Source organism: Nicotiana tabacum, chromosome 12 (assembly GCF_000715075.1).
Source record: "Nicotiana tabacum cultivar K326 chromosome 12, ASM71507v2, whole genome shotgun sequence".
NCBI classification, from domain to species: Eukaryota; Viridiplantae; Streptophyta; class Magnoliopsida; order Solanales; family Solanaceae; genus Nicotiana; species Nicotiana tabacum.
Window position 1 is genome coordinate 29,591,844 of NC_134091.1, and position 13,175 is coordinate 29,605,018.

The window sequence follows — 13,175 nt, forward strand, 5'->3', positions numbered from 1 at the left end:
CAAGAAAATCAGTGAAAAGGAAGGCTAGTGCTAGTGAAGAACTCGGTACCTCCAAAAGGGCCAAGGTTGATGCAACCCAGGATGCTGGAAGGGAAAAACTGAGAATCCAAAATGTACTGTGGGGGCCGTACATTTGCCCTCGATATTCTGGATATGTCAGGAATGTGCCAATTGGTGGAGATATGTGAATTCCAACAATGGACACATCTGTTCACAACTAACAATCCCAAGGTATATGAGGTAGAAGTGCGTAGCTTTTATGCTGACTTCTTCACAGTTAAGGACGATAACATTTGTCTGACAGTGAACAGTGTTGATTTTGTGATGGACACTAGTGTACTGGGAGCCATTTTGGGCGTGCCCACTGATGGGATGTCATCCATTGAGGGGGTCTGCTCTACAAATTTCAGAAACGCCATTGTGAAGGATAAGGCAGTACAACAAGGGGGAACGGGTACACAAGAAGGCCCTCCCTCCAGTGTACCAACTGATGTCCGAAATGGTGAACAAAGTTCTGCTCCCACGTGCTGAAAGACGCTCCATTACATCACGAGTAGACTTGGTTTTCATGGAATCACTGGATAGCTACACCACCATGAACCTGCCTGGTCTTATGATAGAACACATGAAGAAAGTAGCATAGTTCAAGGAAGGTAATCATGGGTTGCCTTACGGGTTTCTCCTCACTAAAGTGTTTGAATTCTTCAAGGTTCCATTGGGACTGGCTAAAGTAGGAACTCACAAGCAATATTTCTCCAAAACCACCCTTGAAGAGTGTGAGTGCATTGATATGAGTGGAGGGGTAGGCAACAATTAGACCATTTTTCAGTTGATCAATGCTCAAAACAGTGCCACTGAAGAAATAAGGAAACAGAAGGCTCGAAATGCCATTCTCGAAGGTCAACTTAGTCAGACCCAGGAGGCAGCTGGTTCCAGTAGTTCCCAAACTACAGAGGTTGCCCGCCTGACAAAGGAAAATGCTGCTCTCAGGAAACAGATTGAGGATCTGAAGGAAAGGTTGCTAACCGAGCAAGGGTCTGCAAATGCTCGTATGGACATCCTTCTTAAAACCCTTTCCCTCTTTCTATGCCTCCAATGCTCCCCCTTCAAGTGCTCCTTAATAGCCGTCCTATTCCCAGTGTCAAGTTCCTAGTGTTCGTCCTCTGTTTTTATTCTTAATGATGTTTATGACTGGTACCTTTTGTTGTTTTTATTTTGTGGATGTTTTGGTAACAATGGAATTGCTCCCTGCTTAATTTCCAAAAATTAATGTAAGTTTCATCCTTTTACTGTGTATGTCTTGCTCTTTTGCTCTATTTTTAGTCATGATTGTGCGTACACATGTGGCATGAGTTAATCAAGTTAGACTTCTTTTTGCTTCTTGCTTGCTACTGATCTTTTTATGATGCCAAAAGGGCGAAAAATAATTGAGGGGGAACAAGCTGGGGAACAGATTCAGGGGGAATACAGGAAACTACCATTCTGGCGCTAGGGAACAGATTCGATGGGAATACAGGAAACTTCAATTCTGACTCTTAGGGAAAACTTCAATTATAAGTTTGTCATCATCAAAAAGGGGGAATTTTTTGTGTCATTTACCTACTGCAGTGTACGTGTGTTCTATGAAAACTAATAGAGAATCTGGTTCTCTATATAGTTTGGTGGAACATTAAATTCTATCAGAACTGTGTCACAAAATTTTAAAAAAGAGAAGGATAGACTATGGTTTATTCCATTCAAAGTGCAATAAAATACTATTTGCCAGCATTTGAGACGACAATGCATGCATAGAGAATTTGTTTGTATATAACTTAAACTCTATCAAAAGAGTTGTACAAAAAAAAAAATACAAAGATTTCTCGAACAATTTGCCTTAGTCATGGTAAGGAGGTCCTTCTAAACGGATATAATCATACATGATCCCTTGAAAAGGACTAGTTGAATTTGCTTGGGTCAAATATATGGTATTTTCCCCTTCAACAAGTATATTACCCTGCAAATTCACATTGAACAGCCAATGGAGACCATGAATTCCATGCCTTGCTATCGCGTTATCCTTCCCTATCACTCCACTTGAGAATAGAGGAGTATTCGTGCTTGAATCATTAACGCGAACCTGCAAGTTACATTTTATGATTTCCTTTATCGTTGACTCGAAAATATCTAAAAATGATGGAAAAACTGTGCTATACCTGTAATTCAGCTTGAGCTGCAGATGCAAGTGCCACTCTTAGTGTATAGATTTCCTTTTGTTTAACACTGTCAAGTTTGAACTTTATTTGCCATGTTGTTCCTATATATGTCTTCTCATCCCTTTTCCTAACATACCCAAAAGTCCGAAAAAAGGAAGAAAACTCACATTCAAATTTAATGAAGATATCAATTATAAGATCTTCCCTAAAGTCTACAAATAAATCCAGATGCAAATATAGTACTGATTTAGTACTTTCTTTACCTAGTGACTTGAGCAAAGAACCAATCTTTTTTATAGTCACTCTCTCCAACTGTAAAAACTATATCACCATTTGGATACAAGCCAGTGTATCTCTCCCATAGCCCGTACTGTCTAAACCTGAGGAAGATGATGATAATGAGCAGCAAAATAAAAAGATAAAAATTAAACTATCGATGAAGAAGGAGAAAGCTTAACTTATCAGGATGATTAACAAAGAGTTTGTTGATATATTTTGGATCAGGATCAGGAATATAAAACTCTCGAGCAGAACGATCAGGAATGCCAATTTCCCAAAGTGTAGGTCCATTTCTTGGGGGTTCAAAGACAAGATCATCTATCTCAATGCTGCAACCTGATTTATAACATGTTATTTTTAGCTCGTAACGATCTTGAAAAGCTTGAAAATAATGGTGTATTAGCCAAATAGAGAATTTAGTACCCGAGGTAATTGTGACTTTAATGTCACTTTTGTAATCTCCAATGAATCCAGGGACAAATGCATACAAGTTATAGTCGCCTGCTCGTATATCACTGATTACATAATAGCCTTCCTCATCTGCTTTTGTCCAGAATTGATAATCCTGATCAACATCAACAAGTATTCAAATTCTTAAAATGAAAAAACATAAGTAGTTTTCGAGTGATTGAGCTTTTATGTTCCCTTGAATCACCTTGCATTCTCTTTGCCATGAACCGGCTTCTCCTGGTGGAGCCAAGCCAACGTATGCACCAGAAGCAGATATCTTATAATCTTTGAAGTACCTAAGCTTGAAAAAATAATATAAGTAGAGCCAATGACCGTAGAATAATTGTTCTTCCAAGTCCACCACCTACCTCCAAAAGAAAAAAGAAAAAAGTGGTAATAGTAAAAAATAAGCAAGTAATACCTGTCTTGGACTAACAATCTTCCACTAATATTACCACGTTGAGATGATGATGGAAAATCCTCACTTGCTGGAAAACTGTAAGGCCAGCTTTCAACTTCTATCAGCATCTGTTTTTTGCATTCAATGCTTTAGGCAGGCTAGTGAGAAATTTTTACACAATTATGTAATTTAGCCTGTTATATTTACCATTTATTATGAGTTACCAATGAGTGCTTGTTAAATAGAGTTACGTGTAATTGCCTTCTATATGACTTGATATTTCTAACATTATCAGCGCAAAGAACTTAAACTCTTTCCTTAATTATACCTGTTCTTTGGCATCCTCCCAGAGAGTAAGGGGATCCTCCCCTTCATTGACATAATTAAGATATATAAAAACTGGTCCAAAGACTTTCTTCCATGGCTCCCCGTCTCCAAACTTTGGAACCAAATCCTCTCCTGCATAGTGGGCACTGAGAAACACCTGCAGAATACATCATAGGAGATAATCGTGAAAAGAAGAGAAAACCAAGCTGTGTTTTGTGACTAGAGTCTGGTCCAAATTGAAATGCTTGGTTATGTTTGCTTATTTAGTGTCTCAGGTCCAAAGAAACAATTGAAGAGGAGTGATTACTCACAGAAAGAGCAGTTGGACCAACATGAGAAGTGAGGTTTTGTTTAAGGGGTCCCCCAGATCGAAATTCGTCACTAGGAATAATTATCCAGAACCCCAGTGGTGGATCCATACAAATCCATCCATGAACTTTGAGATCTTTGTCCTCACATGAGTATTGATACTTGTCATCGACCTGGTAGCATTAATCAATCAAGAATTACCCAAAAAAGTACTCACTAAGACCCTAATAATGAACCACAAGAAGAATTTGATAAATAGAACAGTATTGCCTCTTCAGCAACCAGTTAACAGAAGTAACATTACTGACACATTATGTAAATGGATAAATAGAGATGGAGAGATGTGTGTAACTATCATATATAAAATTTTAAGCTGTTAGAAAGAACACACATTTAATGGGGAGTACTTAATTATATTATACATCAGCAAATGGTAGAAGAAAGTAGGTACCTCGCCTTTGAACTCAGGCTCCACGGGATTGACAAGCAGGACTGCTTCAGGATAAGCAAGTGGTTGTCCTCTATCTGGTAACCTGTCATCAGGTAAGGGCATGTATCTCTGCCTGTTATCTGCCATTGCCATGTAATGAAACTTGGTCGATGTTCAAGATTAATTAGACAATAAAACATCCTTCATACATAAGAGATGACATCGTGTCTTTGATATATACAAACATTTAATCACAAATATTATACGTTTCATTATGTAAATATGAGAACTTAAAAAGATATGCCAGTAAGAAAAAACTAACAGATTGGATGAAGATAAAGTGAGTATTACTTGTCTTTTCTGAGCTTGAATGCGATCCTAGTCTCATCAAGGTTGAAACCAGGCCATCCCTCTAAATGTTCATAAATTGCATAAGAATAGAAACCCGAGGAGCCTTTAAGCATTATAAACCTGAACATCATACTTCTGGTTAGTCATCAAGTATAGTCCCTTGTACTATACGAAATTGAGCACATTTGCCCTTCGTTAATACTTTAGCTCAAATATGCCCTTACCGTCACATAGTTGGTCCATATATGCCCTTAGAGTTACACAATTGGCCCATATATGCCCTTTTCCAAACGGAATCCGCCCAAACTAATTAGCTATTTCGTTAATTGTATTAAAGTGTATTACAATCACTATTTCCTTTTTATTAGTACTTTTTTTTCTTTACCTTTCTCTTTTCTTTCTTCTTTTTTTCTTTTCTTCTCTTTTATTTTTCCTTTTTCTTTCTCCCTTATCCGATTTCCTCCATTACTGATGTCTTCTCCATTTTCGTCACCAATTTCACTTGACAAAACTCATGAATTCCAATTACTAAGAAAATTCTCCCATAAGAATAATTTTATAGATCATATGTTTGTCAATTTTTTAATTTTTACTGAACATATATTTAGTTCTAAAAAATTTAACAAAGTAAGATTGAAATAATATTTATGTAACAAAAAACCCAAAAAATCCAACAAAATCGAACAATCCAAACTGATATAATTGGTTTGGTTTGGTTTTGATAAAAACTGAACCAACCCGTTCCATGTACACCCCTAATTTACATAGTTAATAAAAAAATAGAAAATGTCCAGCTGAAAAAAGATGAAAAAATACTAACAACTCAAATTTATAACACTACAACTTGAACTATAGGCTTTTAATCATTAAATTATCTTTCTAGAAACAATTTAAATATTTTGGTCTTTTGAATATTGTCAAAGGTTGAGATACTTTTATTATTTTAAAGTTTAAACCATAATTTTTGGAACAATTTAATTTCGTTTATTTAGAGGGCTAGTGAAATTGGAACTTGATTATCTTATGGGAGAATTTTCTTAGTAATTGAAATTCATGAGTTTTGTCAAGTGAAATTGGTGACGAAAATGGAGAAAACATCGGTAGTGGAGGAAACGGATAAGGGAGAAAGAAAAAGGAAAAAAAAAGAAAAGAAAAAAGAAGAAAGAAAAGAGAAAGGTGAAGAAAAACAAATACTAATAAAAAGAAAATAGTGTTTGTAATACACTTTAATACAATTAACGAAAGAGCTAATTAGTTTGAGTAAATTCCGTTTCGAAAAGGGCATATATAAGCCAACTGTGTAACTCTAAGGGCATATATGGACTAACTATGTGACGGTAAGAGTATATTTGAGCTAAAGTATTAAGGAAGGGCAAATGTGCTCAATTTCATATAGTACAAGGGCATATTTGGACCTTTGCCTATAAATATTTAACAAAGGGAAGGAAAAAGCAAAACAAAACCTTTTGTCTATTTTCAGGGGAATAAGCTTGTCCTGAAGTGACACATCCCATGCCCTTGAGAAGGAAAGCTCTATTTGATCATCTCTTTCCAATATGACCTTATAGGTTGTGCATATGAGCCTACAGTGTATTGGTGAAACAATCTTATTGCTCAAAACAATTTTGGTTTTACGAACAGTTTTTGTTTAAAGTACTTTTTGAGAACCCTAAGGTCAGTGGCTTGGGGTAGGGTATATATTACCTTTCAAATATTCCTGTAGTTCCTTTAGTCCCACCTGAACTCCAGACAACATCCCAGTATCTAGACGAAACATTTACCAAGTGTTACATTCAATTCCTTTTTCAATAGAAACTTTGTTAATCCATTTTCATGATGAAAAAGAGAACTTATATATGTTTTTCTTAAAGAGAAAGAAATCAGGAGCATTTGACTAAAGAAATGGCAGATGGATTTACCCTCTGTTTGTTTCATCATCATTTAGAATCTCAAGCAAATTGTCAACGCCATTGTATTTGATTCCGGTTACAATGCCATCTGGTACTAACAATGTCACTTGGAGAATACCATTATCCATCACCACCTGTTGAAGAATTTTATCTTCCTATTAGTAAGCTTTAACTATACTTCATTAAAACAACAAGAATCTTCAATATTTTTAAGCTGCACTCCAAGTATTGATTAAGGAAAAAACGCACTTAATGTCTTTGATCCTATACTTGATAACTAGTGAAGTTAACCTTCTTTTCAAAAATGAAAATGCTTTTTTCTTGTAAATACTACGCTTCCACTGCCACATATAGTCAATAACAACAACAAGAATAACAAACCCAGTGTAATTTCATAAGGTGGGATTGTGGATGGTAGAATGAACGTAGATCTTATCCCTACCTTGTGAGGTTAGAGAGCTTGTTTTCGTTAGACTCTTGGCTCAGGGAAAGATAAAAAAGAAGCAATAACAGCAAGCACTGCCCCATATAGGCATAGAAAAAAATCACATTTTTCGTGCTAAATGATATAGTGATGAATGATTGATTACATGGTGATATAGAGAGACTATTGACCTCTTCTTGTAGTTTGGCAGAAGCAGAAGCATGTAAGATATTAATATGCATATGTTTGAATCAACACTTCTTCTTGAAATTAAAAGTAAAAGAAAGCAAACTTTAAAGGATTCAACAATTTGTTTATCACTTGGCTTACTCGTCAAAACTGGTTTGGTACAATTACACATATTTTTAGCGTGTAAGAGTCGCCAAGCTGAAGTATGCCACAAGCACAGCTGACGATCATGAAATCATGACTAAAAGTGTGGGAATTTCAGAATACTTGTTAATTTACTTCCCAAAGGTACTTCTCCGGTTCATAATAAGTAATTTTTTTGGCTGTTTTCATATAGATTAAGAAATTTACCTTTTAACATTAATTAGTAATGAAATTAATCATATTAACCTTTACTATCTATTCACATAAACACTCCTAACACATACTCCAACACTATTTACTCAAAGGACAATGTAGGAAAAAAGTAATTAATTCATTCTTAAAATTTGAAAAAATCAAATATTTTGTACCACAAAAAAGATAAAAAATCAACTATTGTGGACCGGAGGGAGTATTTCTTTTAAGTTCAGCAAATGATTCAAATTCACGAGGAGAATCTTGAGTTCGTGTGTAATTCAGCAAATGAGAAAAAGCTATTTTTGGAAAGTGTTATTCCCTCTAGTCCTATTTATTTGCCACTCTATCCAAAAAGAAAAAAAGGATTGGTCCGAAATAGTTGTCATTTCAGAGATTCAAGAAGCCATTGAATTGTTTTTGTTCAAATTCCACCTTTAATACCTTAAAAAAATCATATCTGTCATATAAATCTATCTATCTATCTATATTCTATTTTGTCGTTCGTCTTATTACCCCTTAAGAATTGAGTTTGTATGAGCCAAAATCCATCTTTAGTCAAAATGATATCAGTAAAGCATTCTTGGGACACCACGCCGAAGTAATCTGATTATCAGCAAAGACCATGATCGACGAGTCAGCCATACTGAAGTCAAGGAGACGTCATCGAGGACGAAGTCGAGCATGTTTAACAGAGTTATAACGGCTAGTGTTAAGATAGGACTTAATGGAGAATATTCCAGTGGATATTGTACGCATTTGTACTATTAGGGTTTCTAGGAACATATTCCCTATAGATAGAAAAAGATATAGTTATAGAGGACATGCGATATCCATTTGTAAAAATACACTTTGACTTGAGAAACAGAATCCGATCTCCTTGCTAGTATACAAACATTACCTTTTCATTAAGATTCTTGTCTACACTTTTTCACTAGATCCGAGAATAACTCAGATATTCGAAGGATTGTCCATCACTCATCATTGTCAGAGAGAACATTCACTGATTCCATCCTTTCTTGGGTGACTCATTCATCCTATTCACTTAAATTTCATTTATTGCTATTCATTGATATTGAATGCTATATTATTTCCTTTGATTTCTCGGATATTTATTGCTCACTGCCGCCGTTATTTAAATACACCTACATAATATTTGTTGCACTTTCGAGAAATCCATCTTAGGGATATTATTGTTAGCTAAGATTAACCCGCATTTGTATAAATTTAATTATTTAAACCAAGATCTATATTTTTTGGTCAAATAATTTGGCGCTGTCTGTAGAGATTTCTTAGTTATATTTTTAGTTTCCTCTATATCTACAATTAACGCAAGTCACTAACGTCAAAAAACCCCAAGATCTCCTTTCTTTGTATTTACAAAACCCTACATGGCAGGTAACCAAGGATAAAGGACAAGCAAGTGACCTCCCAACCAATATTATGAATGTCATCAACGAAAGCTGTGAAACAGTAGGTGAGGACACGACGCCCTACGTGTCCCCTAGGCGAGAGAGGTCACCTCCCCCACACTGCAGCATGACAAAACCTAGCGGAAAAGGGGCATCCATGTCTACAGAAGAAGGGACGCCCCCAGCTGTGAAAAAACTCCTCGAGGCATGGTTGACCGACACGCTAGCAAGCGTCCTCAACAAACCCACTCCAAACATGACTTCAGTAACCACAAGGGCTTGCACGATACAACAAATAGACGAGTAGTGCAACCGACCCCTCCCTCCAACGACAGGTATAACTCACAATGTTATTGATAGTGCAGGTGACAACGCCCTCGATGCCATTCTAAAGAGGATGGAAGAAATAGAGAATGAAAACAAGGCACTCCGAGACCAGATGAAAGAGAACCAAGAACGAGTTGACAAGATACTAGGTGCTCCTAAGCTGCTGCCAAAAAGGGATGCCGATAGGTTTGTAGAGCAGCCGTACAACGATGATGCAGCCCCACATGCCATACCAAACACCTTCAAAATGCTTGTCTACCTCAGGATATACGACGGAACGACCGATCCTGAAGATCACTTGAATCACTATGTCACCGCCGTGAAAGGCAACGACCACGCCAAGGAACAAGTGTCTTCTATTTTGATGAAGAAGTTTGGCAAAACCCTCACGGGAGGGGAATTAACATGGTATTCGAAGCTACCAGCCCACTCTATAGAAACTTTCGAAGAAATGGATGATAGGTTCGTAACCGCTAATGTCTGAGCCAAGAAGGCCGAGGCGAGAGTAAACGACATATTTGCTATTAAGCAGTCCTTGGGAGAGGGACTAAGGGACTTCTTCGCCCGGTTCAACAAAGTAAGGATGACTTTGTAAAACGTATCTGAAGGGATGGCAGTCACAACTTTTCAAAACGGGAAAAGTAGAGAGGGTTCAATGGTATTATTATAAATACCATTGAATAATACCATTGGGAATTATTATAAATTGTTAAATTATATATACTGGGATATATTTTAATTTGTTTGTACGTTGTTTGACTAGTTTTGAAGAGACGGGCATCGGGTTGAGGTGTTTGAGTGGCGTTGGAGCCGGTTATGGAACTTCAGAGCGAGGTAAGTCTCTGGTCAACCTCAAATACTGGGAGGCATCACCCTCGGATAGTTACAAGGAAAATACTTTGTGTCAACATAAAAGACATAACGGAGCTATGAAAATTTTCGAAACTGGATTCCGACTCCGATATCAAAAAGTCAACTCCTCGGTCAAACTTCCAAACTTTAAATTTCTATTAAAGTCATTTCAAGCTTAATTTAACTACGGACTTCCAAATAAAATTTCGAACACGCTCCTAAATCCAAAATCACCATATGGAGCTGTTGGAATCGTCAAAATTCTATTCCGGGATTGTTTTCTCAAAATGTTGACCGAAGTCAAACTTGGCCTTTTAAAGCCAAATTAAGGAACCAAGTGTTCCGATTTCAACCCAAACACTTCCAAATCCTGAACCAACTGTAACGACCCGGCCAGTCATTCTATAGGACTTTTCCGCTAAAAAGAAACAGCTTGCAAGCCTTCTGATATTTCTCTTTTGATCTCCACTGGCCTGCTCGGGATATTCTTTTATTTTCAAAAACCTTTTGATATCATGATACTATGGTTGAACATATGGTTCCATTTCAATTGCGTTACAATAACCATGCCTTTCTCGAACTTAGATTTCCAGCGGGTCAATATGAACATTACCCGGGTATGGCAGCATTGAGACCAAAGCAGCTAGTGCATCAGCTAGCTTATTGTATAATCGAGGAATATACCTGAACTCGACGGACTTGAACAGTTTGCTAAGATCTTGGTATTCAGTTGTGACTGCCATCCCATCCCTTATGTTACAATAACTAGGGATTTCTTAGTTATAGCCCTGTTTCCCCATTCCTGCTTCTTTATGTATTGTTCAATGGTATTGAGTTGTATCGAGTTGGTAGGTTTGGGTCCGGAGTAATTTTGGAGTGAAATAAACACTTAGTCTCTTAGTTAGAAAGTTAAGTTAGAAAAGCCAACCGAAAGTTGACTTATGAGTAAACGAATTCGGATGTGGATTTTTATGATTCGATTAGCTTCGTTGGGCGATTTTTGACTTAGGGGTGTGTCCGGAATATAATTTGGAGGTCCGTGATAGAATTAGGCTTGAATTGGCGAAAATTGGAAGTTTAGAAGTTCTTAGGCTTGAATCCGAGGTTGATTTGATGTTTTGGGTGTTCCGAAGGTTCGACTAAGTTCGGGTAGTGATATATGACTTGTTGGAATTATTGGTTGAGGTCCTGAGGGCCTCGGGTGAGTTTCGGATAGGTTTGGGTTGTGTTGCGCTCGTTTTTTTTATGTTTCGACGTCGTTTCTTCAAGCATAAATGATATCATATTGAACAAATGAGTTCCGATTTATTTTTTTATTGAAGCATTAGATCCGTATCATAATTACGGACGCGTAGAAAAATGAATCGTCGAATTTAGACATCGTATGAGGATTGTATGGTCATTTTACTAAGAATTAGGTTGTCAGATTTGTCAGATTAATTATGAAATTACCACTGACGGTGTATTTAAAAATCAACACTATTTGCAAATATTAAAACATACATATTTCCTTCATTATAAGGTCAAATTGAGTGATTCAAAAGCCTAACTTGACTAAACTTTCACAAGGAATCCATTGGAGGCATAAAAAGCGAGTTTCGAAATCGTTTGGCATGAGAAACGTGGCAGAATAGCTGGCAGAAAAATATATAAAATGAGGGTTTGTTCATTCGGTCATATTTTGAGTTGGGAAGCTCGGATTTGGGCGATTGTGGGGGCAATATTCACCATTAGGATTGGGGTAAGTGTTCTCTACTCAGCTTTGGTTATATTTCATGAATCCATCTTCGTTGTTTGGATTTGATTGATGATTTCAAAGTGAAATTGAGGGAGTTAGGGTTTGAGTTTTGGAGAGTTTAAGTGAGGATTTGAGGGACCAAACAGAGTCCGATTTTGATGAATTTTATACGGTTAGACTCGGGAGAGGACGAGGTTTATTATTCGGTCATTTTTGACTGATTTCGAGACGTGGTCCCGGGGGCCGAGTTTTGGCCGGTTTTAAATTTTTGGCATATTTTGTAGTTTTTATTGTGGAATTCGATTCGTTAGCCTATGTTGATGGTATTAATCTGATTATGGTTAGATTTGGAGCCTTTGGAGACCGAGTCCAGAGACGAGGGCATCCCAGAGTAGGATTTTATATTATTGAGGTAAGTAACAGTTTTAACTCTGGCTTTGAGTGTATAAACCCGAAGAATTTGATACCGTATGACTGTTTGGAGGTGATACCCATGCTAGATGACGGGCGTGTGGGTGTATACCTTGAGGGATTGAGACTTGGTCCATCCCGTGAGGCCCCATGGCCATCATCTGTGTTTACGTAATTACTTTTTATTGAACTTGTCTGCCTTTATGTTAGAGATCATGCTTAGGCTTTATTCATGCTCACATTATTTGTACTAAGTCATAGAAATTATTGTACATGTTTACCTCAGTCTCTAGTATTTGCTAATATGATGTGATACTTGATGTGGGCTATGTTCCCTTATTTGTTAGATGATGGTGAGACTAGTGAGGTGCATGATTGAGTGAGGCCGGGAGCCTGGTTGTGAGGATATTAATACCATAGCGCGTGAGTTGTCCGCGTAGCACGTGAGTTAGTCGTACGGGTCCAGGTATTGATACCATAGCGCATGAGTTATCCGTGTAGCACGTGAGTTGTCCGTGCTTAGCGCTTGGGCTTTGGGAGCCCATCCGGAGTCTGTACACACCCCCAGTGAGCGCAGAGTGTTGAGTGCGAGCGATGAATGATGGAGTGACGCTGCTGTGAGGTTGTATTTATTTGTGTTGTTGCTGTATTTATCTGTTAAACTTCTTTGTGGCATTTACTGAGTTATGAAATTTATCTGTTTATTTCTGTTTATTTTTAAATTGTGAAAATAAATAATTGGACTGTTTTACTTAGCTCGTCACTACTGCTCAGTTCCTTAGTTATTTATGTTACTACTGAGTCAGTTGTACTCATACTACTACACCATGCACTTTAT

The 13,175-nt window shown here is 37.2% G+C and overlaps 1 protein-coding gene across 5 annotated transcripts; it reads right to left on the minus strand.

Annotated features, from left to right (window-relative positions):
- Positions 1 to 1,786: 1,786 nt before the first annotated feature.
- On the minus strand, positions 1,787 to 7,379 carry LOC107822331 (uncharacterized). 5 transcript variants are annotated; one of them, XM_075226278.1, is made up of 15 exons: positions 7,264 to 7,379; positions 6,658 to 6,782; positions 6,443 to 6,502; positions 6,202 to 6,321; positions 4,739 to 4,858; positions 4,409 to 4,490; positions 3,960 to 4,130; positions 3,650 to 3,805; positions 3,343 to 3,449; positions 3,127 to 3,217; positions 2,895 to 3,036; positions 2,651 to 2,807; positions 2,456 to 2,572; positions 2,193 to 2,319; positions 1,787 to 2,116 (listed from the first exon to the last, which is right to left on the minus strand). In XM_075226278.1, exons 1-15 carry the CDS (start codon positions 7,312 to 7,314, stop codon positions 1,874 to 1,876), a joined length of 1,869 nt encoding a protein of 622 aa, XP_075082379.1. In that variant the 5' UTR covers positions 7,315 to 7,379; the 3' UTR covers positions 1,787 to 1,873. The 5 variants fall into 5 exon arrangements, with proteins under 5 accessions (XP_075082379.1, XP_075082378.1, XP_075082380.1 ...); XM_075226277.1 differs by having other exon boundaries at positions 7,239 to 7,325; XM_075226279.1 differs by having other exon boundaries at positions 7,091 to 7,273.
- Between the last annotated feature and the right edge of the window lie 5,796 nt (positions 7,380 to 13,175).